Consider the following 25,053-nt stretch of genomic DNA (forward strand, 5'->3'; position numbering starts at 1 on the left):
TGTGGTAGATTGTTGTTTCCCCGAAAGGTAAACAACAACTTCGCTAATCTCCGCCGCTACAACCCTCGGCCTTGCTCTAGACAAGCTGGCCATGGACCGGATTCTCGAATGCGAGACTCTGTAAAGACAGAACCTCTTGCCTGCAATGCGAAGCTAGTTCCTCCGTTCTCCTTGCTCTAGACAACTCTTCGACCTCATCTCCTCTCGGCAACTCGTGCCGTGTGATCGGACTTTGCCCCGAGCCATCGCCGAGATCGAGTCATACTTAATCCCTCTAAAACCCCACCCTCGAGCGTCACGCAAATCCAATACAAAATCCATCAGAGTCCACGCGCATAAGCAAGAATGACAGCTTCAGGACCCGACAGAAGCGCTTTTACCTCGCGAGACTCCGTCGCACACATCTGGCGCGACCTGGGCCTCCCCGAAGCCAGTCTACAGTCGCTCGACATCAGCGACCCCGAGACACCCGGTCTCCCATCCTCCTTCAAGGTGGGCCATCTCGCACAGGCGTCCATTGCACTGGCGACCTTGCTCGCCGCGCAGATCCACAGCCTGCGAAACCACAACCACAACCACCTCGCCCTCCCACCACCACCACCACCACCACCACCCCCCACCGTGACCGTTCCGTTCCGCCACGCCTGTGTGGAATTCAACTCCTGGCGACTCTACACGACCAATGGCGAGCCAATCCAGTATCCCCCCAGCAGCCCGGTAGGAGGCCTGCATCGGACATCCGACGGCTACGTGCGCGTGCACGATGGGTTCCCGAGCCACCGGAACGGAGCCACAGCGCTCCTCGGCTGCGCGCCGGACGAGACAAACCGCGCGGCCGTCGCGGCGAGGGCGGCCGCGTGGCGGTGCGTGGACCTGGAGCAGACGGGCCTGGAGGCCGGGCTCGCCCTCGCGGCGCTGCGGAGCTTCGCGCAGTGGGATGTGCTCCCGCAGGCCCGTGCCATCGCGGATACACCCATCCGTCTGCGCAAGATCGGCGACGGCGCGCCGCCAGCGGGGGCGGGGCTGCCGGACCGCCTGGGCCCTGGCGCCGATAAGTGCCTGCGCGGGCTGCGGGTGCTGGAGATGTCGCGCGTGATCGCGGCGCCCTTGGCCGGGAAGACGCTCGCCGCCCACGGCGCCGATGTCCTGTGGGTGACCAGCCCCCATCTCCCGGACTTGCCGGCACTGGATCGCGAGCTGGGCCGGGGGAAGAGGACGATTCAGCTGGATTTGCGGGATGAACGGGATGAGGCGGAGCTGTTCAGGCTCCTGGATGAGGCGGACGTGTTCATCCAGGGCTACAGACCGGGGAGTCTGGCGGCGCGCGGGCTGTCCCCGGAAGCGATCGCGCGACGATGTTCGGGTCGCGGGATCATCTGCGCGAATCTGTCGGCGTATGGGCCGGACGGGCCGTGGGCTGGCCGTCGTGGGTTCGATTCTCTGGTCCAGACGTGCTCCGGGCTGAATGTGTCCGAGGCCGAGCACTTTGGGGCTGGGGAGGCTGCCCGTCCGCTGCCGTGTCAGGCGCTGGATTATGCGGGAGGCTTCTTCCTGGCAGCCGGCGTGATGGCGGCGCTGTACAAGCAGGCGACGGAGGGCGGATCGTGGCAGGTGGATGTCTCTCTGGCCGGGGCGATGAAGTACCTGCGTTCGCTGGGACAATACGAGGGCCGCAGTGGATTCGACGCGCCCGATTATCTCCGTCCGGAGGATGTGCCGCCGGAGTACATGGAGACGCATATGACGGGGTTCGGCAAGATGACCTCGGTGCGACATGCAGGGACCATCCAGGGAGTGGAGGTTGGATGGGAGATCATGCCGAAACCACTGGGTGCTGACGAGAAGCGATGGCTATAGTTATGCGCTGCTGCCAATCCATCTGGGGTTGTGGTCAAGTGTTTGCGTGTCATGTTGGGTGCAGTTACACACACATCGCATCTGTGCATCTGCTCCCACGCCCCCTTGCTTCTTCCCTTCGCGTGATAAAGACGCCTGACAGATTTTGTCGTTGCATGTTTGTTCCCCCCTCTGTATGACCTCACAATGCACGGTGCATACACCCCCTCCCCCTCCCTTTTCGGTCCAAGTCTCGAATTGCTTTTCTTTTTCCTCGTCTCGCATTGCTTTGTCCACGTATTCGTACCTCCGTTGAGTCATGCGGGGTAAGACCGTTGCTTCGTTATCAATCGAGGATGGCCGCTCTCTTTGTGCTTCTGCTTTGACACCACCACAACCACCATCATGAAGGTGATCATCATCGGCGCCGAAGTCGACGGACTCATCTGTGCGATCGCTTGCCAGCGGGAGCAATTAGACGTACTTGTTCTCGAACAAGAGTCGGAGATCGAGGTACGTTAAGGAAAAAAGGACGAGGCGTGGCAGCAGGGGTTTGTTTGCTGATTTCCGCGCTCGCCTGCAGGTCAATGCCGGTATCCAGATCCCTCCCAACGGAGCCCGAATCCTGCACCAACTGGGTCTTCTGGAGGCTGTGACTCGCAAGGGGACCAGTACAGAATATCTGGATCTAAGACGCTTTGACAATGGCGCGTTGATTCGGTCGATGCCGTGGGGGGAACCGGTGCGCCAGGCTTACGGGAGACCATGGCTGTATGTAGTCGTCTGAGACCAGCCAATTCAAGCTCAAGCTAATAATGCGAGGAAGTAATATTACACGGGCGGACTTTCTCGACATCCTACTCGACAAAGCGCGACAATTAGAGATAGACATCCGGCATCATGCCGTCGTGGAGGAGATTCATTGCGGCAGCGCCGAGGTGGTTCTGAAGGATGGAGCTCGGATTCAGGGAGATGTGGTGGTTGGAGCCGATGGTTTGTTTCTCCCTGTTACTTACGAAGAGAAACTCGTGCAATGCTGAAGATGGCGACGCCGTCAAACAGGGATCTACTCCAAAACTCGCGACACAGTCTTAAACCATCCATGCCCGCCCAGCCCAGCCAGCGACATCGCCTACCAAGCCACCATCTCCCGATCGGCGCTGAAAGCCCTCAACGACGGCCAACTCGACGAGCTCTGCTCCAAGACCAAGATCACCACCTGGCTAGGCTCCGCGCAGCATACCGTCTTCTTCCCCGTCCAGCAGGGAGAGGAGTATATGCTTGTCACCTACCACACGCACAGCACTCCTCCACCACCACCACCACCACCACCACCAGCAGCCAGACAATCAACCATCTTGTCGGCAGACGGTCTCTCCCAGATGCAAGCACTGCATCAAGGCTGGGACATCCGGTAAAGTCCCCTTCCCTCTCCCAAATTCCACCTAACCCTACCTCTAACTAGCAAACAAAAACCATCTTAGCCTCCAAACCATCCTGGCGCACGCGACCTTCTCCTCCCAAACCACCCAGCACACCCTCCATGCCCTCCCGACCTGGACCAATGCCCGACTCATCCTCCTCGGCACCGCCAGCCGCATTATCCCGCCCTATCAAGCCCAAGACCTGGCCGCCACCCTCGAAGACGCCGCCGTGCTCAGCACGCTTCTCGGCCTCCTCGCCCACCATAACCCAGAACCCCACCAGCTGCCGCGCCTGCTGCCGGAGATCCTCGCCCTCCACGAGACCCTCCGCAAGCCGGCCGCCGTCCAGGCCGGCCAGGCCGGCCTACTCAGCCGCCGCGTGCTCCAGGTCGGCAACCCGGTCGGCCAGGCCCTCCGCAACTGGTTCCTCGGCGGGGCGGGCATCACGCGCGACACGGACGCCGGGTGGTTGAAGCTGACGCTGGTCTCGGCGCAGCAGGAGCCAAGGCTAGGGGGTGGTCTCCTCGGCGAGACGAGGGCGCGGTTCGAGGCGTGGAGGCAGGAGCGGCTGCCGCTGCTGGCGGCGGAGGAGTCGCGGTCCAGGTCGAGGTCGACGGCAGGATACGGCATTGGACGGAAGCGGTTGCGGTGTTGGACGTATTGACTTCAGGCAGCGGAACGGTGCATATGCGAAGGTCCCCCGTCCAGTGGGTGAGGTAGGTATCCTTGGTTTCAGTTTCGAGTTGGGCTGTGGAATTTTGTCCTGTTTTCTTGGGTGTGTGTGTGTGTGTGTGTTCGTCTGAATTCAAATTCTCAATGCAATACCGGATTGCTTGCAAAATGAAGGATTCCTGTTTCCCCGAATGCGACACCTCTCTCATCTTGTTCGTGCTTAACATCAGCAACCACCCACGAACCACCACAAAGTCAAGTGCAGTCCAGGTCAGGTCCTCCTAGTTGTGGTACAGTACGTAGTACATTTCGCGCTTAGCCATAATGTAAACCCTGCTCCAGTCGGACCCATCGCATCCTCATCCTCCCCCCTCCCCCCACAAGATCTGCCCCTACTGCCCCGCTCGCCCGCATAACCCGCATAACTGATGGACATCGGATGCGCGAGGCGGAACTCGCGTCCAAGGTCATCGACCACTACACGGAGGACGACCTCGGGGCTCTAGTCCGTGCTATGAGGGAAGCCACCCTGTAGTGGTCGATGTCGTCATGGAGGGGGGGAGAGAAGAAAGAAAAGAGAATCGAGGAAATTATTTCCGCCAGACCCGCATCGTTTGGTGCATCGCTTTAGTGCAGTGCTACAGTGCTACCCCGCCAGCACTCCAGTTGGACAGGTCTTACTGCTGCTGCTGCTGCTACTACTATTACTTTATAGTAAGTACAGTTCAATGTAACTGGGGTCAGAATACAGTTCTGTCATCCTTAGACCAAGTGTCTCGAGTGGCCATAATATATGTAAGGCAGCGCGCAACTGGTCATGCCTTGGTACAATTTACAACGTGGCTCAAACCTGGACAAGGATGCTATCGAGTAATTTAGTGAGAGAAAGAGCGCAAGGGCGGACTCGTGGTATATCCAACGAACTGAAAGCGACCGGGAGAGGTGTATTGGCTGCAGATAGAATAAATAACAACAGTGCAAAACCAATGCCATGCACGACTGCCAATAACGGGAAAAGGGAAATGGGAAGGAAGGGCGATGACAAGAAAGTAAAGAGAATCAAGAGAAGGGCCCTGGGTCGGTCATTGGAACCGACGAAATAATAGGTACAACGGCGCTGACAACCATTGCAATACACAAAAACCACCCACTTCTCAGTCACATCAATCAATCCCGCGCAATTACTCTTCCTGGTAGGAGATCTTGCGCATCTCTCCCAGGCGTTGGCGGGCGCGAGCAAGACTGTTCTCCAGCTGCAGAATTTCGACCTGCAATACCGAAACGAGTCAGCTTTCTTGATCCTAGAAAGACGTCTAGATGAAGGGCTTACCTGTTGCTCCATCTCCCGCACCTTGAACTCATGGGAGCCGAGCTTGCTGTAGTCGACCGCTTCGTTGTCCTCCTGGTTCTTCTCCTTGATAATACTCTGCACCTGCCGCACCAAAGCCCGGCACGCGGCGCCAACGGCCTTGCTAGCGCTCTCCAGGCGGTCTTGGGTCTTGCTCATGAAGCTAGCTTTGACACGGCTGGCCGCCACCAGCTGAGCCGTGCTAGCAGCCACGTCGTTACTGGCCACGATCAGCTGCTCGGGCGAGTTGCGGCCGGAAATCACCCCATCGGCCGTCTCGATCAGAGTGTTGGTCGAGTTGGCGACGGCCTTGGCTGCCGAGATCAACCCCTCCGTCCAACGGTTGTTCTTCTTGTAGAAAGCAGTGCGCGACGAGCTACCACGGCCCTCGCGGACGATCTCCTGCTGCGACTCGGTCGCCGCCTTGATCAACTCAGCGATGGCGCTGGTCACGGCAATAGCAGCTTCCAGGATAACGTCGTTGATGCGAAGCTCATACGTGGTGTAGCCATCCCGAGGCTTCTTTTTGAGCTTCGCCAGGCGCTGCGCCGCAGCATCGATGGCATCCGCCGCCTTCAGAAGCTCCTGGTCGACAAGGTCGCCGAGGTCGCCATTCGTGGTGATTCTCGCGCTCTTGGGCGCGAACACGTCGACCAACTTCGACAAAGCCTGCAAGTCTCTTTGCACCTCCAGGTTGTTGTTGATCACCACGTCGGTCTTCTGCAGAGCCTCCAGTCCCTCCAGTCGGAACGACTGCAGGCCCCGGAAGAACCGTACTGTGGCCTGTGCAGACTTACGGGCGGCGTTCAGCAGCTGATCGGCGTTCTTGTCGTCCTTAGCGAGGCGAGTCAGTCCCTTCGTGTTGCTGAGGACATCGGCAATGGAGCCGGAAAAGATCGACACTGTACGGATGATCTCCGCGTGCGTGCTGTTAGGTCCATCGGCGATGAAGTTGTTAAAGGCAGTGGAGAACTCGGTTGCCGACGCAGACGCCTTCTCGATCTGGGAAAGCACATAGGGAGGCGAGGCATTCTGGTTACCAGCCTGCATAGTAGAGTCCACTTCGTACAAAGCATCATCGACCCGCTGAACACCAGTTTGAAGAACGGAATCGATGATGTCGTTGATCTTGGCCACTGTGCCGTGCAAGACTTGATCAATTTGAGTATCAAGAGCTGTGTCGACATCGCCTTGGCTCTGTGAAAGGTAGAGGTGAGCCCCAACACTTTCTTTTGTTTGCGCAGGGTAGACGTACCAGTTTCAACTCTTCGAGTTCCATCAGAGCCTGCTCCATTCCGGACTTGTACACCTCGATTTCCTCGTCCTTTTCGCGAAGAACGAGCTCGTGGTCGCCATCGCGTTCCGAGTTTCTGGAAGAGTACTCCTCCAGCGCACGGGTTTTTTTCTGCATTAGGTTACTTAGTGGACAGCTTCAAATACGCCCTCATGCAACAGCACTTACCCTGAGAGACTCCTCCAGATCGGCCATCTCACGGTTGTATTTCGACAACAATGTGGAGATCTCGGTACCCTTCGAGCGCTCGGCGTTCTCTGCGCGATCAAGGGCCATTCGGAGCTCCCGCTTGAGTTTCTCTAGCTCCTCCTTGTTGTTGCCCGTCAAACGATCTCTGTCATGCAGTGCGCGGTCTCTCTCGCGAATCATGTCGGCCAGCTCCAAGTTTTTGGTCTTGAGCTCACGTTCGAGCTTCTCACGCCGCTCGATCGCCTCCTGGGCTGACGCAGCCTTGAGCTTGAGGCTCTTCGTGGTCTGCAGCAGATCCAGATGTTCTTGGCGCAGTTGCGAGTAAAGCTTAGCTAGAGCCTCATACTTGGACCGCCAGGTGTTCACTTGCTCCTGCAAGGATCGGATTTGATCATCCTTGGAAGCATTTTGCAGGTTCAAGTTCGCGGTTAACTGGTTCATCTGTTCCTCCAGGTCCTTGACTCTGCGATCGTACTGTTGCAGCATCAACTGATCGCGCTCATATTGAGCCCGAGCATTCAAGTTCTCTTGTTCAAGCTCAGCGAGTCGACCTTGTGTTTGAGTCTGGTATTGATCGCGCAACAACTGCTCATGAGCCAGACGCTGTTGCTCCGCCTGGAGGCGTTGTTGTTCCTCAAAATCCTGCTGCGCCTGCTGCTGTGCCAGGAGTTGTTGGCGCTGTTGTTCCTCCCACTGTTGTTGCAAGCGGCGCTGCTCCGCCTCGTATTCCTCCTGCTGGCGCTTCGCTTCGGTGGTCCAGAAGTCGTTGATGGGTTCTGGATCTGCAGCCACCGGCTTGGGGGGTGGGGTGGGTTCGGGCTCGGCCTCTTTGGCCGGTCTTCTCGGAAGAGCGGGACGATCATCGTCTTCTGACAGGAGATTGGGGGGATCCTGCGGCAGCTTGGGAACAGTAATTAAACTGGTGAGGTACCGCAGATTGGAGCATTCGTAATAGAACCGCACGAGGCGGTAGTGTTGGGCGTCATATCGGCCACGGAGAGGCTCCAAGGCATCGTGGTCACCAGTCGCTAAAAGGGCACTTGTTGGTCTCCATGGAGCAGTCATAGGGGAGGTAGTACCTACTTGTGTGCATAGCCCTTAGCATGCTGGTAATGAACTTGTAAATGCCGTAGCTCTCCTGCACCAGCGGAACCAACGCAGAGATCCGGCATTCGTTGTTTGTGCCCGACTGGAAATGCGAGAAAATGAGTTTCTGGAAGGCATCGATCTGGTCCTGTAGAGTCATGAGGTCGCTAATAGTCTCGTAGCTATCATGATGTCAGCCATGTTCGGTGCTAGTGTCGGAATTCGCATACCCCTCATTAGGATCATTGATCGTCTTCAGACTGATGTACTCCTCGTACTCGAAGAGGCCTGCGAAGGTTTAGTGTGTATCCAAAAGCCAGACGACCGGTTTTCGCACCATTGAACTCGGGGTGGTTCCGGTGGAAGGCAAGCTTCGACTCGAGGAAGTAGACATACTCCCGGATCAGGGGTCCGTATCCTAAAAGATCACGATGGATCGTCAGTACTGAGCTCTAACGGCGTGTAACTTGTATCTTCATTTCAGATGACCACCCACCTCGAATACCCTCACCCCCGACACCTCGCATGAGGCTGTCAATCCAGTTGGCATGTTGTTGCGCTTCACGGATCACTATCGGGTGGCCCTCTTGCAGCACCTTGTGGATCGTGATAAGCGCTTTGAAAGTTTGCACCTCGTCGGCAAGAACCGGCTGGCTGTGACGCAGAAGCGGGATGGTTAGCCGTCCCCATCATCGCAAATGAGCATTGTGAAAAGTGAGGGCGACAACATACACCTTCATCCCAGCCCAGAAGGCCGCAGAGGATTTATGGTCCCATGTATAGACGATGCAGCTCCGAACATGTTTCCCTGGGCGAGCATTAGCGACGGACGGTCAGACGCGGATGCAGTGCGGAGCGGTTTGCTTCGGAGGTCGAGAGGGTGGTGCTGATGAGATCAATGCGTACGTTTCGGGGCGGTTTCCTCTGCGATTGAAAATCTGATCAGTCACAAGAAGCTAGAAGCCATTGTTAAGATTGAGCTACACTCGACTTACCGATACTGGTAGCTTTGCGAATGTTGATGGCCAAATCAGCCTCCGTGCTAGACGCATCATGTCAGTCAGTCTTCAATCCTTGCGGGCTTCCGCGCATTCCTGGTAGAGCATAGATGACACATACCGACTCATCTTGACGGTGCAGAGCTCTTGCTCTTGGGTGGTAGAGAATCAGGGGATCAGGGGACGGGGAAGTGCGGCGGGAGCCGGTGGGCCCGAGTGCGCAACTTAATCAATCAGTGGAATGGAATCAAAGGTGCGCTCGACGGAGGAAAAGGGGGAGGACGATAGAAAGGATTCAAAAGATAGGAGAATGTGACAGCCGACCGGCACTGAAGGGAAAAGAACGTAAGGAAGGGATTGGAAAAAGAGGGGACAGATAGACAGATAGACAGATAAACCGACAGCGATAGGGGAGTGAGAGGAGTGAGTGAGTGCAGTGGGTTGGGTGAGGAAATGACGTTCTGGGGGGGGAGAAAGTTGACTGACGGCTGCGGCCTATCCTTGGCGCTACCGCCGCGTCAACTGGGCATGAATACTGATACTCAAAAAAGTATACCGACTACGTTAGGAATGCTCAAGGCAGCCACAATACTTTCATTCAAGAGCCATCGAAAAGACTAGAAAATCTTGAAATGAAAATTTGGAGATCTACTTCACCTTCTATATTTCATCAGTCCCACACTACCTCAGTAGAACTCATCGTATTCGAATTACACCCAAACAATCCACAACGCCTCCTGTTGCCTTGCCACTTGCGCGCTCAAGAACCAGCCGAGAAAAGAAAACGCAGCAAGTGATATAAGTTAAGTCTGATATAGTGGTAGTCTGCTGCCACCTGAAGCTGCTTGAGTAGCCACCCCAATCCAGCCTCTTCTATCACCATCACGGCTCTACACGAGACGTCCATGGGGAACGCACAGCGCTCTGCGATGTATGGCCATCAACAATACAGACACTATAGGATGCACAATGACATGCAGCGGTCAGTTCATTCTTTCAAGGAATGATTCCGTCTGTGGCTGACAGCCATTCCATTCCATGTTTTCCAGAGTCGGGGTTGACAACTGAGGCTACCGGCGTTGGTTTTGGCTCGGATGCCCCCTGATCTGAGGTCGCCTCCACGAGACTACCATGATTCTGAGTTTCATCCGACAGTGATTGTAGTGATGCGTCAGCTTCCTTCGGTGTTGTTGCCAATGTTCCTTCCGGGGTCATGTCAACAACCGGGCTGTTGGGACCTGAATCATATGGCGCTTCAACCACTAATAGTTCATTAGGACGGCTACTGCTGTCATCGGGATGATACACAGGCTTTCGTCGGGGCGGCAAAGGGGGTTTTGGAACAGGTCGGTGATTTTCTTTCTCCGGCTTATGCTCGGGAAAGGGTGCGTGGCTAACCGGCTTGCGTTTGGGGACAACCGTCGAGCTGCCAGTGCGTCTGTAGCTGACCTTGTCAGGTCGCGGCAGCGGAGTGCCTGGGGGTGGGAGGGGATGGCCACGCCCAATCGGCTGCTCCGGTGTACCAGCAGGACGGGAGACATCCTGACCGGAGCTGGAATCCCCCTTGCCAAACACGTTCCATCCCCATTTCTTGGCCACGGACGTTGCCGTGTTGAAGGTCAGAGAGGCTTGTGACTTGACATCGGAGTTGGTTGCGGATGTAAGAGATCGAGTCAATGTCTCCATCGTGCTCCGCCGTCGCGATCTATTGCTGTTTAAGGATGTGGTGGAAGCATTCGTCATGTTGTCTACGTTCATCGACGACTCACTGCCGTGATGAATCGAAGGGGGTCGTGTGGGCAAATCACCATAAGACTCTCGAGAGCTGTCAACCGACTCGACAATGGAAGGCTCGCGGCTCTGGGAAGCACTTGTTGGAACCAGGTGACTATCAATGGGAGGTGAGGTGCCAGGTGTCCTTTCTGGTGAGCTAGGCGGCGAACGGGTGGATATCTCGTTCATCGTGCCGGTTGCATTGATCTGTTCCTCTCCCTTGGATTCGGATGAGACTCGGTCGAACCCTACATGATCGGCCGTCACCACGGGGTCCGCGGCGTTGGAGAAGGTCTGGGAACGGATGACTCTTGGAGGCGAGGTACCCAGTTTCTCCACAGCAGAAGACAGGGCGCTTGTGCCACTCTTTTCGGAGTCCCCAATAGAGGCCTTCGAGGCCTTGCGGGCCTTCAAGGTCGCTGTCCCTGACTCTCCGAGCGCAGGCGCACTCATCGTGCGTTCGTCCTTCATCTTCAATATTTCCACGGACTGATCTGGGACACCTCCAGACATCGGAGGCTGCGCCTCAGATTCGTCGGGGATATCTGCCTTCTCATCGGGCTTCGGGATATCTCTCTGCCAGATTCCGCCACGGAAACGCTGGGGCTGAGTGTCTAGGAACGGTATATCATCCCAGAATGGCAGAACACAACTCTCCGCGACCACTTCACGGATTCGACTTTCAATGGCACGTAGGACGATACCAAGCGTAATCTGCTTGGAGCTAACGATCGGTTCTATGTTCATCTCCATGTTGGGCATTGTTTCAAATGATATCCAGATCCGATTACTCGGAGGCGGTTTGAATTTAATGAGCAGATGCCCCTCGAGTTTCTTCAAGACAACAGCTAGGACGATATCGACTTCCCGGGCCTTGAAGCGAGGACCCAGATCGATACGGACGGTAGCCGAGATCTGAACACGAAAATTGCCGGTATACTGCACATCCGTCTCCACGCAACAGGTTCCATCGACAGTCAAATCCTTGAGCCTAGGGTTGATTATGAACGGGGCCCCTTCCCCCATGTCTATCGTTTGTAGACCGATCTTGCTGATGAAGTTCGGCTTGTTGACGCGAGATATCTTCTTGGTGATCTTCTTCCGGATGAAATCCTCCATCTCCGGCGTCTTGTACATTGCAAGAAACAACCTACCTAGGACGGCGTTGATCCAGCGGGTTTGCAGCTGTTCCTCGGAGGAATGAAGTCGCTGCACAAGCGTCACAATGTGCTTGGTATCGAAGGCCTGATGCTTCGGAGGGCTATCCGCGGAGTTCCACAGCCTGGACTGGTTCTGGAGCATTGCGAAGTAGAAGTCCTCCTTCTCCGACAGGTTCTCCGAGAACAGAAAGAACGGCGGTGTGGGGCCTCCGAGATCTCCCAATGACTCCAAACGTCGTGACAGGCAGATAGCGTTCCTTTTCAGCCATAGCTCTCCTTCCGGAATTTCTCCCTCTCCACCATGAATGCTCACGTCGTGGTGGGCAAGGGAAATGACGTATCGGACTTCCACTTGGTTCGCATTATCGTAGAGCATCAGGTGCCCATGTCTAGCACATACAGATGGTCAGGATCAATCCTCGCAGAACTGCGACCAAAAGGGAGCGACACGCGGCACGACCTACCGAAGCACAATGTAGAATACATTGCGCGCCCGTTTTCCGTTCTTTGTAATATTTTTGGTCGGTTCGATAGTCGGCGTCTGCTTGCGATCGAATAAACTTCTATACATGGCTTGGTAGACGCTGGGGCTCTCCGCGGCGATCACCTCACCCGCCGGGGTGGTTCTTTCCGGAGGTTTCCCATTGACACCACCGGGAACATATTCACGGCAAACGGCGAAATATCCGGCGGCCACGTCCGAGTCATGCGTACGATGGAACTTCTCGGCCAGCTCATCGGTCCCGGACTTTAGGCTGTATTGGTCATCGTTATCGCGTTGCAGGGAGTCGTGCGCGGGTTGGCGGGTTAGCTGAGAGGGCGGGGAGGTTGCAGTCAGATAGGCATAGAGGAGGAATAGCGATATGACCAAAGGGATAAACGTGAGTCCACCAAGGACATAAACGAAGAGAAGGTTGCCGAATGAACTCATTGGGGAGCTGAATGGATTAGAGGACCGGCAATGAAAGCTCCATCATCATGGGGTACAGCGACAGCAAAGGGACCAAGTGGCAGCAGAGACGGAAAATATTGGACCAGCCCCTGGAGTGAGACCAGCTCCGAAGAACAGAACACACGAGGGAGATAAGGGGTGGGGTGGGGAGGTGGGGAGAGGAGAGATGAGGCGAAAGAAAGGAAGAGAGGACAGGTGTATCACCTCTTTCAGTCGGTGGGTGGTGTTCTCTTTTGGGGGGGGGAGGGAGGGGAGAGGACGGAGAGGAGAAAGAGGAGCCGAAGGGAGGAAGATTTATGTGGTTCCCAGTTCCAGCTCGTCACTGCACTGCACTGCAAGAAGGAAGTACCTAGGGTACCGTACGAAGTACAGTGCTTCAGAAACCAGCCTTGCCCTGAGCTCCGTTACCTCCGCGCTTTCCGTCACGGCTCTTGCTCAGTCAGTACTTGGCTAGCCTCAGGCATGGGGCATGGATGATTGACGTCGATTCGATGACGGAACCCGGCGGTTCAAGGCTGGGTGGGGAAAGTTCCAGGTAAGTAAGTGGTTGGAAGAACGTTGCCCCGCCCCCAGCCCTGCCAACCGCTGGATCCCGTGATGAGTCTTGCAACTTCAACTTCAAGCCCTGAGCTCTTCAGCTGAGTGAGCTGTAACTAATCCCTGCCTTGTTCCTGGGGTTTTGGCTGGCGTTGTGTCACCGCCTTCTCGATGACTGAGCATTGAATGTACCTGTCTATCATGGATGGTTCTGTCGTACGCAAGTACTCCGTAAGTACGGAGTACAGTACTAGGAGATAGAAATGGCCTGCACCCTCTGGCTAATCCCGATTGGGAGTAGCCTGATTTGAGTAGTTGTTGATCCCCCGGCCGGCCATTCTATTCTTATATTCTACCTAGATATTGTCTGTCCTATTGATCCAGCAGCGACTTCAACACTTCGAAACAGCATGTCATGAACACTACAAGTCTACAATCTTGGACATCAGGGGGTCGTCGTATTTCACTAGATTTTGGCTTTCTTTCTTTTCTTTTCCTCTGTAAATTACCCTCTCCCGACTATACCTTTATGAGTCGCTTGTCGCTATTTGACAGTCGACGGGGCTGAACGAGCCATACCACCATGGTCCCCTCGAAACGCCCAGATCAACTGGGAATGCGTTGTGCTAATCGATGGAAAGACATGTTAAGGCGGCTGTATTGTGCCTCTCTTCTTTGCTGTCAACTAAGATGGATCCTTAACTATGCGGCGGATGTGGTTCGCTTGGCTTCTAGAACCCTTCGCATGGCCGAAAGATCAACGAGCCAAGGTTACAGTTACTACAGTAAGCCCCTGGTTGAAATGCAAGAGACTGTACCTGGCATGAGCCCCGCAGCTGGAGCCAATGCAGCTATCCATCAACTCACCACGCCACTTGGCTCCGTTTACATGACCCAAGAATCAAGCTAGATTTTACATTTTCGGAGTATATATAGGTACAATACACACAAATGTTTCCATGAATTCATCCCTGCCTGCCTGCCTGTCTGCCTGCCTGCCTGCCTGCATCCATCCAAGAAGCCCAATCTTACCGACTGACCGACTGACCGATTAACTGAGTGCGATCGACCCAAGCTCATTCCAGTTTATCCATGTGCCATATAGCCAACCAAGCCATAGAAAGGAAAAGAGTTGCCAGATGACCCCCAAAAGCAAGCTCGACAGTCAGATATAAACGATGAAGAGTTAGTAGTACATGGGATGTGTCGGCTTGCAAAAAGAAAAGGAAAGTGTCTAGATATATGAACAGAAGGCGAAAAGGAAGGCTGAAAGCGAAACAGAACGGCCGGGCATCCCGAGCTTGGTCTCTATTATAAGAACGCTTTGCAAAAGACGCTGATGCACACAGATCATCCATGCCGCTGGTCGGTTCAATCTACTTCCGGCGGTTCATAGTCTTTTCGCACATCTGGATCAGGCCAGCCTTGGCTTCGCTGTCGGGAAAGTCCGCAAGCGCGGCGATCGCCTTGTCGATATATTCCTGGGCCAGAACGCGGGTCTGTTCCACACCGCCAGCCTTCAGGACAAGTTCGCGAGCCTGTGAACGTCAGTCGATGTTTCTGGATGAGTTCAATGGGATGAAGGGATCTTATTTACCATCTGAACGTCACCGGCCTGGCTGAATTTGCGGCCTACCAGCGGGCCCAATTCAGGAAATTGCTTCCACGCATACAGTAGCGGGGCGGTCGCCAGACCCAGTTCCAAATCCGCACCGGCGGGCTTACCCAGCTCGGCCTCGGTGACCGTGTAATCCAACATATCGTCCACCAGCTGGAACGCCAGTCCCAGATTGCGACCGTATTGGTAGGCGGATTCGACAACCGCAGGCACACTATTGCCCAGTACCGCGGTCGACCGGCAAGACTTACTGATCAAACTGCCGGTCTTGAGGTACGTCTTCTGCAGATAGTAGGAGAGAGTCTCGTCCGTGAAGACGGGCTTCTTCTCGTCCGCAGCTGTGTTCTTCAGCTGCATGAACTCGCCCTCAACTAAATTGGTGATCACGGTCGACATCAGCTCGATGACCTCAGGGTCTCGCAGCCGCGCCAAGGCCACCGAGGCACGACCCAGCATGAAGTCACCCGCCAGCACAGCCATCTTGTTTCCGAACTGCAAGTTAGCCGAGGTGAAGGAGCGGCGCGACACAGCATTATCGATGACATCGTCGTGCAGTAGAGATGCGGTATGAATCAACTCGGTGATCTCCGCGAGTCGACGCTGTGTAGGGAGAATGTTTTCATCGCCAGCAAAGTCGTAGGCCGCATCAGGGCTACTGCTGGAGGTCGCGGAGGACAGCGAAGGGGGGAGATCGGGGTTGTTGTCGACCAAAATGGAAGAGGAGGTGATCGGATCATTGACCGTCGCGTTGTAGTCGACCGTCTGGGGTTTGCGTGGGCACAGCGCTGTCGCTTGTGACATGAGCAAAACAAGCAGCGGCCGCATGTGTTTGCCCTCGCTGCGCGTGTAGTATTTAGCCACCTTATCCAGCGTCGGATGGCCAGACCCAAGCAATTGACGAAGGTTCTTGGTCAGAAACTTGAGCTCCTTGCCGACCATGCGCAATGGGTCGACCGAAATGCCCGGCGGCGCCTTGGGGAGGCCTTTGAAAAGTGTCTGGGCCGCCGACACGGCCGCTCCAAACGGAGAGACGTCTTTCCGGCGGGTAGGATGATATTTGCGGGTTTGCACTTGCGTCTGGAGGGAGAGGAGATCATTTCGGAGGCATTGCCAGCAAATTGGCGTTGTTGTCGACGGCGTCGTAATGCGAGACGAGAGTACTAGCCCGGCGGCTGGGACTGTGCGAGCTTTCATGATGAAAAGAGAGGGGGGAGATCAAGGCGTGTACACCAAATCAGAATCTAAAAGACAGTCATACCCAAGGAGCAAGCAACGATTGGAGACCGGTCCAGGTCCGGCAATGACTGTGGGGGAGGGAAAGGTTGGGGATAATCAGTAGATTAGTTGAAGCCGAAGATTTCGAGAGAGAGAACCGGGCGGTCACTGACCTGGCTTGCAGTGGAACAGACCTCGGGCCGGATCGGGGTTCCGCCTGGCCCGTCACTCATCATCAATGGCTGGCCTCATACGACTTGCTCACATACCTTCCCTGCCTATCAATGCTCTGCTCGACCCCCTTTGATAATGCAATGCCACATTTCTCACAAGGAAATTGGCTGGTCTAAGGCGGCTATAAGAATTACAAAATGACGAGGCTCCCCGGTTGCATCATCACCTCCAACACCCAACTCGGAAGTATAAAGGAAAAGAACTGAAAGAATGGAACAGACGAGTGGGCGGGAAAACAGCATCTACACCGTAAACAACATAGGAAAAACGATTCAATAATAGATGAGAAACATGGAAGATCACGCCGGCGAAAGCTCAATCCTGCCAATCCCCCTCAAGCACATCCCGGAACATTGATTTTGCAGATAAGAACACATGATTGGTGAAGGCCTCCCCGTCCAACCGGTCGGGGATTGGCAAAGAATTATGGAGGAACGAAGCCAGAAACCTGCTGCATATTATTGACGCTCCATAAGATAATCCCTTAGATAGCATCAAAGTCGCCGCCGGCATCTTCATCATCCATGTCTCCCTCTTGAATCTCCTTGGCCAACTCTCGCTCCCGTTCCCGTGCTTCCTGTGCACTCTTCAACTCCAATCGGTGCTGGTTCATGGGGAAACGCATGGCCTAGAATTGAGATGGTCAGCACAAGTATGATTGGCAGAACGTGCGATTGGACTCACCTTAACGCTCTCATCGTGAAGACTCAAGCATGCTCTAATGCGCTCGTGGAAGACCTCACCTGGCTCCCGAGTAGCATAGATGTCACCAATCTCCTTGCTCTTCATGAAGCCACGCTCATGGTCCAAACTAGCTTCGATCACCCCATCACGAATAGCCTTGGCCACGATGTACTCAGCTGACTCCTCGCTGTCCAGGCCAAGGCGAAGACAGATGTCCCGAAGTGAGATGCGAGAGTAGGAGAGTGACATCATGCGAATACCCGTCTTGATCACGTTCTGTCTCAAACGCAGGATGAGGGTGTATGTACCATCCTTGCGGAAGGTTGCAGTGTAGGTATTTACAATGTTCAAGAATCCATCCATATCACCGACACTCACAGCCTGCACCAGCAGGAAGTAGGGGTGCAGGGCACGCTCCAACGCAGGCTGACGGAAAATCGCCCGGTCGGGAATATCGCCCATGAGCAACTCGACGACAACGAGCAGCTTGTGGGATGCCTGGTAGAAACCGCGTGCGCTGTGGCTGGACGGAGACTTACGGGTAGCGCCAATCAAATGCCCGTGGGCGTCCGTGTACTGCAGCTGGATGGCCCGGATACGGCCCAAATAGTACAGGTAGCGGGCAATCTGGTTGTTCGAGGCGGATGCAGGGAACCGGTTGTGCGAGATCAGCAAGTCCGCCTGCGATATGTGGGACGTCGACAGGTAGTTCCGCAGGAGCAGGGTCATCACGGTCGCCTGGGTATCCACATCTTTGCGCAGGACAGCCGTCCGCAGCGCGTTGAGCAGAGGCTGGCGGATCGAGGTGACAGAGGCAGCGGGCGACGGAGGAAGGGGCGCAATCTGTTCGTAGAAGAGAGAGTAGTAGAAATAGACTCGGGCCGCCAGAGAATCAAGAGTGCGGCGGTTGAGCGCCCGCAGCCGCTCGATCAGTTCTGTCGAGAACTTGGCGCCCTTCTGGAATTCCTTCTTGTCGTACAGATAGATCTGAACAAGAATGGAGAGATAAGTGTCGATCTCGGGCAGAATTTCCTTAGGGGTCGACTTAGTCTTCTCCGATTCGATGTCCATCTTGGAGCTGGCGACAGCACTGTCAAAAGCGCCGGTTTGATCGATGGCGCCCAGCAGGAAAGAAGCAGTGAGGTTGGAGGACGGGTAGTTCTCGACGATGACTTCAGCCAGCACATCTGGTGTGATGTGCTTGCGCATGGACGATATCGAACGCAAGACGCGGAGAGTGAATCTGGGGTCGAAATGGCTGACAGCTCGCTCAAGCAATGTGAAGTTGGACTTGATATCTACAGCAGGTGTGGAATGTAAGAATCGCAGAAGTGGCCGTCAAGGTACACACCACCTTGAACTTAAGAGTCTACTCACCTTGGACAGCCTTGACCTTCGGATCAACCTCTGACTTGGACTCCTCGGTGTCCGCACCCTCCATGGCGACGTCGCCTTCATTGTCCGGAGCTTTCTCGCCGGATAACCTCGAACCCTTGGTCGGGGGCACTACAACAGTCATCTTCTCGTCACCTTTCCGATCCTTACTGGCGGTGAATGAGGATGTAGGCCCACCTGCCGTATCCTCTCCCATCTCAACATCTTCCGAACCATTCACGCCATTCTCCGTCGGGTCGGAGCCGTTGGTCCGCGGCTGGTCCCGCTGTTCACCCATTCCGGAATCTGCTGTGCTATTCGATGAGGCGGCTTTCGAGGCGGTGGTAGATTTGGCCTTGTTGGCAGCGGCGCGATTGGGCGCCGGTTTGTCCTTGTTGGAGCTGGTGTTCTGTGAAGTAGAGCGACCCTTCTCACCGTTAGCAGATGAAGAGGTATCTGACTTGCTGTTCGATCTCAGAGAGCGCCTCTCAGCCGGCATCTTTGGTGAACTGGGGGTCTTTTGACTAGAAGGGGAGGGGGGATAAAGCTTCGGCTTCAGCTTTCAAGCTCAAATGAGCAGTGAGGACCGCGGTACCAGAAGCAGAGGAAGGGGCAAGAGATGAAAGACCACCGGTGAGAGGGTGGGGGGAAAGCAAGGGTTGTGGGGTAAGAGACACACAGAGAAAAGTCAAAGATGCAAACAGAAGGCAAGATAGATCGCGGATGGTGGATGAGTGAGTTGGAAGCAGATGGTTGATGAGGTGGTGATGTGATGTCAAGGCTGGCTGGCTCTGGATGGACAGCGAGAGAAGCAGCCCAGGGCAGCTTAGTCAGGGTTCGGTCTTACCGGTCGGGGGTCAGCTGGAGTGCGTGAGTGGAAGAGACAAGCTAGCTTGCGCGTGCGCCTGGCGCCTGGTCAGTCAGTCCGGTTCAATTGAGTACAGAGTCAATTGGCTCTGGAGGGATAGAGCTGTAGCCCAACTCACTGAGAAAGAATCCGGGAATTTCCGGTCTCAACCTGTGATGTGGGTGGGTTGGTTGGTTGATTGACTTGTACAGTGAGTTCACGTTCGTCAGTACTAACTTAGTAGTTGTAGGAGAGTCGGGGAGAAATGGATAAGTTAAGTTAGCTTGGTCAGTCCGGTCGTAGCATTGCCACTCTGGTTGCCTGGCATTTGAGGCAGCAACAGCTGGACCTCGTCTTGGCATGTTTCCCGCGAACAACAACAACCTCCATGAATGATTGATCTTATCGGAAAACACCGCCCGGGTTCTTGTTGAATATCCACCCATTACTAAATTAACGCAACATGTCGCTTCTTGAAAGCCATCTTGAGCAAATCATGCTCTCCTCAAATGCTATTGCAGAACTTCCGTGAGCATCCATCATTATCATCCCCCAACCCCGACCCGGGCAACCTCGTACAGTACCAGCTTGCTGATCTGCTGTCGTTTCAGCTTTCCACCTCCGCGAATGTTCACCAATGCTCTTTTGGGCTCTCATGACATCACCTCCCTAATCCGCGATACGGAAGCTCATGAACGAGCCCTCTTTCAGACTGATCCCTCGGTGAAGCCAGTCAGCTCGGCGCAGCGACGAGCTACTCGCCGCGGGACGCAGTTCCCACAAGAAACAGAGAAGGAGTCTATGGCGAGTAGGATCTATTCGGCCAGAAACAACAAAAACCAGTCCGCGGTAGCCAGGGTACTAGGCTCGGATATGATGGAGGAGATCAAGCGTTCCGCAGGACGGGGTCCGCGCGGGGAAGTCAACGTCGATGTCTTGCTTCGCGGCGCAGAGATCCTTTGCAATGTCTAGTAAGCTCCACCTTCCTGCCTGCCGTGGTATAATGATGACTGTCTGACTTCATGGGGTAGCCCGGTCGCTGGCGCACATGAAAAGATCGCGAGTCTTCGCTATCGTCACCAATTGATCACGGACTCAATTATAGATTTGGAAGAGCGCGTGGCCCGCAACGCTGCAGAGTTGGAGCAAATGAGCCATTCCTACGGTGATGGCTTTGATCATTACGATACCGGAGAAACACTGCAACCCGAGGTGGCCGACGTCACAGATGCTGATCTGGCCCGGGAAATGGAAGAGATCCGAGAGTTAGAGAGAAGAAAGCGAACACTAGAAAACCGGGTCAATGGGATGGAACGGGATCTTGGTGGGTTGCTGGGCTGAATACAACGCAGAACCCGATACTACCATTCATGATCTTGCACCCATTTCCAGCAAAACCAGTGCTGGCCCGATAGTTCTTCTCTCAGTGAATTGCTGCTCTGGCTCCCCTCAACCGGTCCGACCGAATCAAGGTATAGGTGTATCCGAGCAAGCGCTGATGATTTGAGCTACCATGCAGTAGCAAGAATGCGCCATGTTGGTCGCGCAGAAGTGGCATGGCGGGTCTCATTTAGACCCTAGCACCACTTACTCTAGGACTCTTCCACGACTCCGGCGAAGTACATCAAGCAGCTTGCGGTCGCTGATGAAGTTACCCAGCCATACGTGAAGACACTTGTGTCAGACTGAGATTAGAGAAGTTTCCTGTCTCGTTTACTGGGGAGACTAAGAGATTGGTCGAATCTCTTGATCTAGCCCGCAATTGTCTCAGTTGTCCCTCATCTCGCACTTTCCGAGAACATAGATGCAAGCTATATACTTTTGTGCTGTGGTATATTGCACCTAACGATTTTATATGCTTGTTGCTCTCGGTGATTCGTGACCTCAATGCTTCGGGTGACCGCTATAATGAACCTTCAATAAGACTTGTTCCGCCTCTTCACCCCTAGAATATGTGTATTGCTACCATAATGAAGACACCATAGATCAGGGAGAGGTTTCCCGGATAAAATCGTAGAATGCCAGTGTAACGCAATTGATAGAGTCGGATCAATAACGTTCAAGGTTCAAGTTATCACGACCGCCTGCCGGAAAGGAAGTCAGGGCATAGAATGAAAGGAGCCTGAGGCATTATCAGACCCGCCATAATCGTCTTGTCCGGCTTCTCTTCCTCTTGACTTCTGCTTCTCCCGCTGCTCATTTTCTTCCACCTCAACTGCTATATATCTTTGCTCAAACCTAGAGCGACTGTCTCTGCTGCCAGCTGTTTACTCACCGTACTTTCATTTCCTCATTGCGCTCGGTCCGATCGTAGCCAACTCCATAGCCACCACAGCTGTATCGGCCCCCGAACGACGCGTGCCTCCCGCCGCACCTCTAGCCGGTTCCCTCGAACCGTTACATCCATCGAGTCCATCTTTTCGACAAACGGCTTCATCACCACGCCTGCCTCGTTCGGGGAAAAACAATATAAACAACCATGGATAATTCGCAGGCTCAGGCGCAGGCTGCTCAAGCCCATGCGCAGGCTCAAGTCCAGGCGCAGGCGCAGGCGCAGGGCCAGGGCCCGCCGACTCAGCAGCAGCCCATGGTGCCGCAGCACTCGAATCTAATCCGAACGGATCAAGTCCAGAAACTCCCTCATTTGAATGATCAGCAAAAGGCACAGCATACTCAGTTGGTTCGAAACCTGTGGGAATTGCTCAACGGCCGCGATCCGCAGAGTTCGGAGTACCAGCAGGCTCATGCACGGCTCGCCCAAATCTCCCAGACCCTCATGAAAGGCATGCGCGCCTTCCAGCAGAGTCGCCAGCTCCAGCATCAGCAAATGCAAGGAACCAACTCGGCGCAGCCGGGTCAACCGGGCCAGCCGGGCCAGCCGGGCCAGCCAGTACAACGGACGCAGTCTGTGAACCCTCAGACCTTCAATCAACTCCTCCCGCAAATCCAGCAGAAAGTCAACAGTCTGCAGTTCTTTCTTCCTCCCAATATCAGCAACGAACAGGCGCAGACGTGGCTGCCCGAGGCCAAGCTTCGCTATGGGATCGCTTTGCAGAAGCAGGAGATTGGACGGGTTCGCATCGCGGATATCCGTCAACAATTCACCCAACGCCAGGGCGCGGGAAATATGACACAGGAAGAGGTGGGAGAATTCAAGACCCGCCAGTTGGCGGCAGAGAAGCTGTACCGTGAGGGGAGCGACTTCCTCTCTAAGTTCAAAGAACAGCAAGAGTCATTCAAGGCACAGCAACAGAGGGCTGGCGTTCAGCAGCATGTTTCTGCTCAGCAACATCCTCAACCAGGAACGGCGCCAGCGCCGGCGCCAACTGGCCCGAGCCCAGCTCCAGCAAGTGTTCCTGGACAAATTCACCCAGGACAAGCTCCCACCCCGGCCCCGCACACCATCAACTCGGCCGTCAACGCTGCGCGCAACCAGGCTGGACAGACTGCGATGTCTCCGTCTACTTCTCAACCTGGTCAGGCACCCACTGTCCCCGGTCCCAGTCCGGCACCTGCCGTAGGCGCTATTCCTCAGCAACCACCTAACCAGCAACCGCCTCTTCCACAACAAATCCTACCTCCGGTCCAGCAGCAGCCAGGACCACCTGGCGCGCAGGTACCTTTCAATCCAGTCCCAGGTCCTGTTCCTGACGGCTCCACTCCTACCCCGACATCTCAGACAATGATTCAGGGACCGCCCCGCCCGTTGTCGCAGCAGGCTGCTATGGCCCAGGCTGCTCAGAACTACTCCAACAACAACATGAACACCAACAGCGTGCCTCAGCAGCAGAACATGAATCAAGCAGCTGCCAATCCTCACGCGCATCCTCAAGGTTACAACTCCAACCGTTCTACCGAAAACCCAGCACGTACACACACTATGCCCATCCCCAAAAACCTGAACGTGCCTACCCCAGAACCGGTGAACATGGCACCGGCGCGCCCTACGCTATCTGGTGGTCCTAGCCACGCGGCGGTAGGCGTTATGAACCAGCCTGCGATTCAGAAGCACCCTGGATATGTCCTTGAGGGTGAGGGTCAGAGAGTATTGAGCAAGAAGATGCTCGATATCCTGGTTCGCCAAGTCACTGGTGGAGGGGAGGGTGAAGGCTTGACTCCCGATGCAGAAGAGGTAAGAGAGAACACCCCGTAGCTGCGCGACTTTCTCTTCACAACAACGGTTCGCTGACCCATCTTGTACAGTTCATCCTCCAGATGGCAGACGACTTTGTGGACGACGTGGTCACCTCTGCATGCCGCATTGCCAAGTTGCGACCCTCTTCAACCTTGGAAATCCGCGACCTGCAGCTCGTCCTTGAACGCCAGTATAACATGCGCATATCAGGCTTCTCTACCGACGACCTCCGCACCGTTAAGAAACCTCAGCCTACGCAAGGGTGGACTCAGAAGATGTCGGCCATCCAAGCAGCCAAAGTCACTCAAGGCAAGGCAGAGTAAATCCGTGCAACAGCCGCTCACACCTTTTCCGTGCAAATTTCTACAGTCTGCTTCAGCCCGCTCAACTCACCTCCCAGTTGGATGTGTTGTTCCCAGCAATAAGAACAGGCCAACACACAGAAGTCACCTTTACGCAAGTTCACGCTCATCCTCTCTTCTTCTCGTCTATAACGAAGAATCCTTCCTATTATTCCGGTGCTTGGTGGACTTCTCACTTGTTATCTTCTTTTTGCCCTTATCATGAGAACAGGTTTCATTGGCGTTATCCGGCGGCGGCCTCGTTGTCCTCTGTTTTGCTTTCCACACATCCTTCTTCGTCTTTTCAGCAATATTGGATCAATGCAGATGCGGGATGATTGAACTCGGTTCCAGGTTGATTTTTTCTTCTTTTTCACTGGTGGAAACCAAAATTGCATTCACAAGGGCGTTCTTGGGGGTTTGCGTTTATCTGCTTTTTTTTTTTTTTTTTTTTTTCTTCTCTTTCTGCTCACTTGAAAACTGGTGATCCTCTTATCTCTAGCCCAAATAATTACCCCTCATATGCTTGCACAATCAAGACTCCTTTCAAGCTGATCTGGACTTTCTTTGCTTTTACCACTCTTATTCTTTCTCTTTCTGGTTCTCTCTCCTAACTTTCCCTTTTCCTAAGGCGTGCCCGGACAATATTTTCTGGAGCAGTGTTATGCAACATGGTTATTTGGAGCTACTTCCACTGAGTCGTCTAACGAGCTGGGCCCAGAGCGTTATTATCAAATCGGTCAACCGCTATGCGAGATGATTTTGACTCCTTATGCCAATACCCTAACATGGATTCCTTGAGTAAGTACAGCAGGTACACTGCATTGACTGGTAGGTATGTATCTGCTCCCGGGTTCTCGGCCGGGAATGTCAGAGATGACATCAGGGGCCGACTACTTCCCCTTACCGACTTCCGAGCGCCTTGCCGAAAGACTAGATAGGAACCTTGTTGTACCACATAATCAGTAGGGTTATGGTCCCGGTGATCACCGGATGGGTCGGCCGGCTACCAACACATCAGATCGTGTTATCCACGATTCCTGATCTGTTGTCCGAGGAGAGTTACTCAGAAGTCTAGTACACCAAACCACTCAGTTCGTCAACCCTTTGTATACGATACAACACAAGAGACAGATCAAAGACAATGCGGTGTTCTGGTATCAACTGTCTACTTGCTCTGCTTTGCTGCGCTGTGATATGCTTGTAGCACATCTTCTATCAACCCTCACCACTCGATCAATTGATCAATCAGTCTTCTAAGGGAAGGGAGAGAGCAATCACGGGAAACTCAAGGACACAAAGCAAATTCCAAAACAAGGCAATGGAAAACCACCAA

At 54.6% G+C, this 25,053-nt stretch overlaps 7 protein-coding genes across 7 annotated transcripts; 4 read left to right on the forward strand and 3 right to left on the reverse strand.

The window, feature by feature from the left end:
* Window positions 1-176: 176 nt before the first annotated feature.
* On the forward strand, window positions 177-2,138 carry BO82DRAFT_104087 (CAIB/BAIF family enzyme). The gene has a single exon (XM_025629747.1). It carries the CDS (start codon window positions 346-348, stop codon window positions 1,855-1,857), a length of 1,512 nt encoding a protein of 503 aa, XP_025490991.1. The 5' UTR covers window positions 177-345; the 3' UTR covers window positions 1,858-2,138.
* A 103-nt stretch (window positions 2,139-2,241) lies between these two features.
* On the forward strand, window positions 2,242-3,924 carry BO82DRAFT_285672 (FAD/NAD(P)-binding domain-containing protein; the record flags this gene model as incomplete). Its single annotated transcript, XM_025631513.1, has 5 exons — window positions 2,242-2,349; window positions 2,420-2,607; window positions 2,663-2,829; window positions 2,899-3,250; window positions 3,321-3,924. 5 exons carry the CDS (start codon window positions 2,242-2,244, stop codon window positions 3,922-3,924), a joined length of 1,419 nt encoding a protein of 472 aa, XP_025490992.1.
* A 783-nt stretch (window positions 3,925-4,707) lies between these two features.
* Window positions 4,708-9,279, reverse strand: BO82DRAFT_337681 (putative cytoskeleton assembly control protein Sla2). The gene is made up of 12 exons (XM_025633404.1): window positions 8,969-9,279; window positions 8,845-8,891; window positions 8,756-8,773; window positions 8,582-8,657; window positions 8,346-8,503; window positions 8,187-8,267; window positions 8,080-8,137; window positions 7,847-8,031; window positions 6,743-7,791; window positions 6,536-6,685; window positions 5,263-6,477; window positions 4,708-5,200 (listed from the first exon to the last, which is right to left on the reverse strand). Exons 1-12 carry the CDS (start codon window positions 8,974-8,976, stop codon window positions 5,114-5,116), a joined length of 3,132 nt encoding a protein of 1,043 aa, XP_025490993.1. The 5' UTR covers window positions 8,977-9,279; the 3' UTR covers window positions 4,708-5,113.
* Window positions 9,280-9,743: 464 nt separating this feature from the next.
* BO82DRAFT_104228 (uncharacterized protein) lies at window positions 9,744-12,804 on the reverse strand. The gene is made up of 2 exons (XM_025629748.1): window positions 12,245-12,804; window positions 9,744-12,169 (listed from the first exon to the last, which is right to left on the reverse strand). The coding sequence occupies exons 1-2, from the start codon at window positions 12,709-12,711 to the stop codon at window positions 9,844-9,846; spliced, it is 2,793 nt and encodes a 930-aa protein (XP_025490994.1). The 5' UTR covers window positions 12,712-12,804; the 3' UTR covers window positions 9,744-9,843.
* Window positions 12,805-14,645: 1,841 nt separating this feature from the next.
* Window positions 14,646-18,893, reverse strand: BO82DRAFT_375419 (proteasome regulatory particle lid subunit RPN3; the record flags this gene model as incomplete). Its single annotated transcript, XM_025637476.1, has 6 exons — window positions 14,646-14,807; window positions 14,867-16,065; window positions 16,372-16,376; window positions 16,891-16,964; window positions 17,021-18,318; window positions 18,398-18,893. The coding sequence occupies 6 exons, from the start codon at window positions 18,891-18,893 to the stop codon at window positions 14,646-14,648; spliced, it is 3,234 nt and encodes a 1,077-aa protein (XP_025490995.1).
* Window positions 18,894-19,562: 669 nt separating this feature from the next.
* BO82DRAFT_337690 (uncharacterized protein) lies at window positions 19,563-20,582 on the forward strand (the record flags this gene model as incomplete). The annotated part of the gene is made up of 3 exons (XM_025633405.1): window positions 19,563-19,769; window positions 19,853-20,212; window positions 20,273-20,582. Exons 1-3 carry the CDS (start codon window positions 19,705-19,707, stop codon window positions 20,580-20,582), a joined length of 735 nt encoding a protein of 244 aa, XP_025490996.1. The 5' UTR covers window positions 19,563-19,704.
* A 1,138-nt stretch (window positions 20,583-21,720) lies between these two features.
* BO82DRAFT_312444 (putative transcription initiation factor TFIID subunit 12) lies at window positions 21,721-24,136 on the forward strand (the record flags this gene model as incomplete). Its single annotated transcript, XM_025632439.1, has 3 exons — window positions 21,721-21,774; window positions 21,823-23,373; window positions 23,445-24,136. 3 exons carry the CDS (start codon window positions 21,721-21,723, stop codon window positions 23,697-23,699), a joined length of 1,860 nt encoding a protein of 619 aa, XP_025490997.1. The 3' UTR covers window positions 23,700-24,136.
* Between the last annotated feature and the right edge of the window lie 917 nt (window positions 24,137-25,053).

Source organism: Aspergillus uvarum (assembly GCF_003184745.1).
Source record: "Aspergillus uvarum CBS 121591 unplaced genomic scaffold BO82scaffold_34, whole genome shotgun sequence".
NCBI lineage: Eukaryota > Fungi > Ascomycota > Eurotiomycetes > Eurotiales > Aspergillaceae > Aspergillus > Aspergillus uvarum.

What these genes read in the sequence shown, in the direction of transcription:
- BO82DRAFT_104087 (XM_025629747.1), top strand. Translation starts at nt 346, where the DNA reads ATGACAGCTTCAGGACCCGACAGAAGCGCTTTTACCTCGCGAGACTCC.
- BO82DRAFT_337681 (XM_025633404.1), bottom strand. An exon ending in CGGGGGTGAGGGTATTCGAG is followed by an intron (nt 8,268 to 8,345) that starts GTGGGTGGTCAT and finishes GTGATCTTTTAG; the next exon opens with GATACGGACCCCTGATCCGG. An exon ending in ATCTGGAGGAGTCTCTCAGG is followed by an intron (nt 6,686 to 6,742) that starts GTAAGTGCTGTT and finishes AACCTAATGCAG; the next exon opens with AAAAAAACCCGTGCGCTGGA.
- BO82DRAFT_104228 (XM_025629748.1), bottom strand. Translation starts at nt 12,711, where the DNA reads ATGAGTTCATTCGGCAACCTTCTCTTCGTTTATGTCCTTGGTGGACTC. An exon ending in GTATTCTACATTGTGCTTCG is followed by an intron (nt 12,170 to 12,244) that starts GTAGGTCGTGCC and finishes TGTATGTGCTAG; the next exon opens with ACATGGGCACCTGATGCTCT.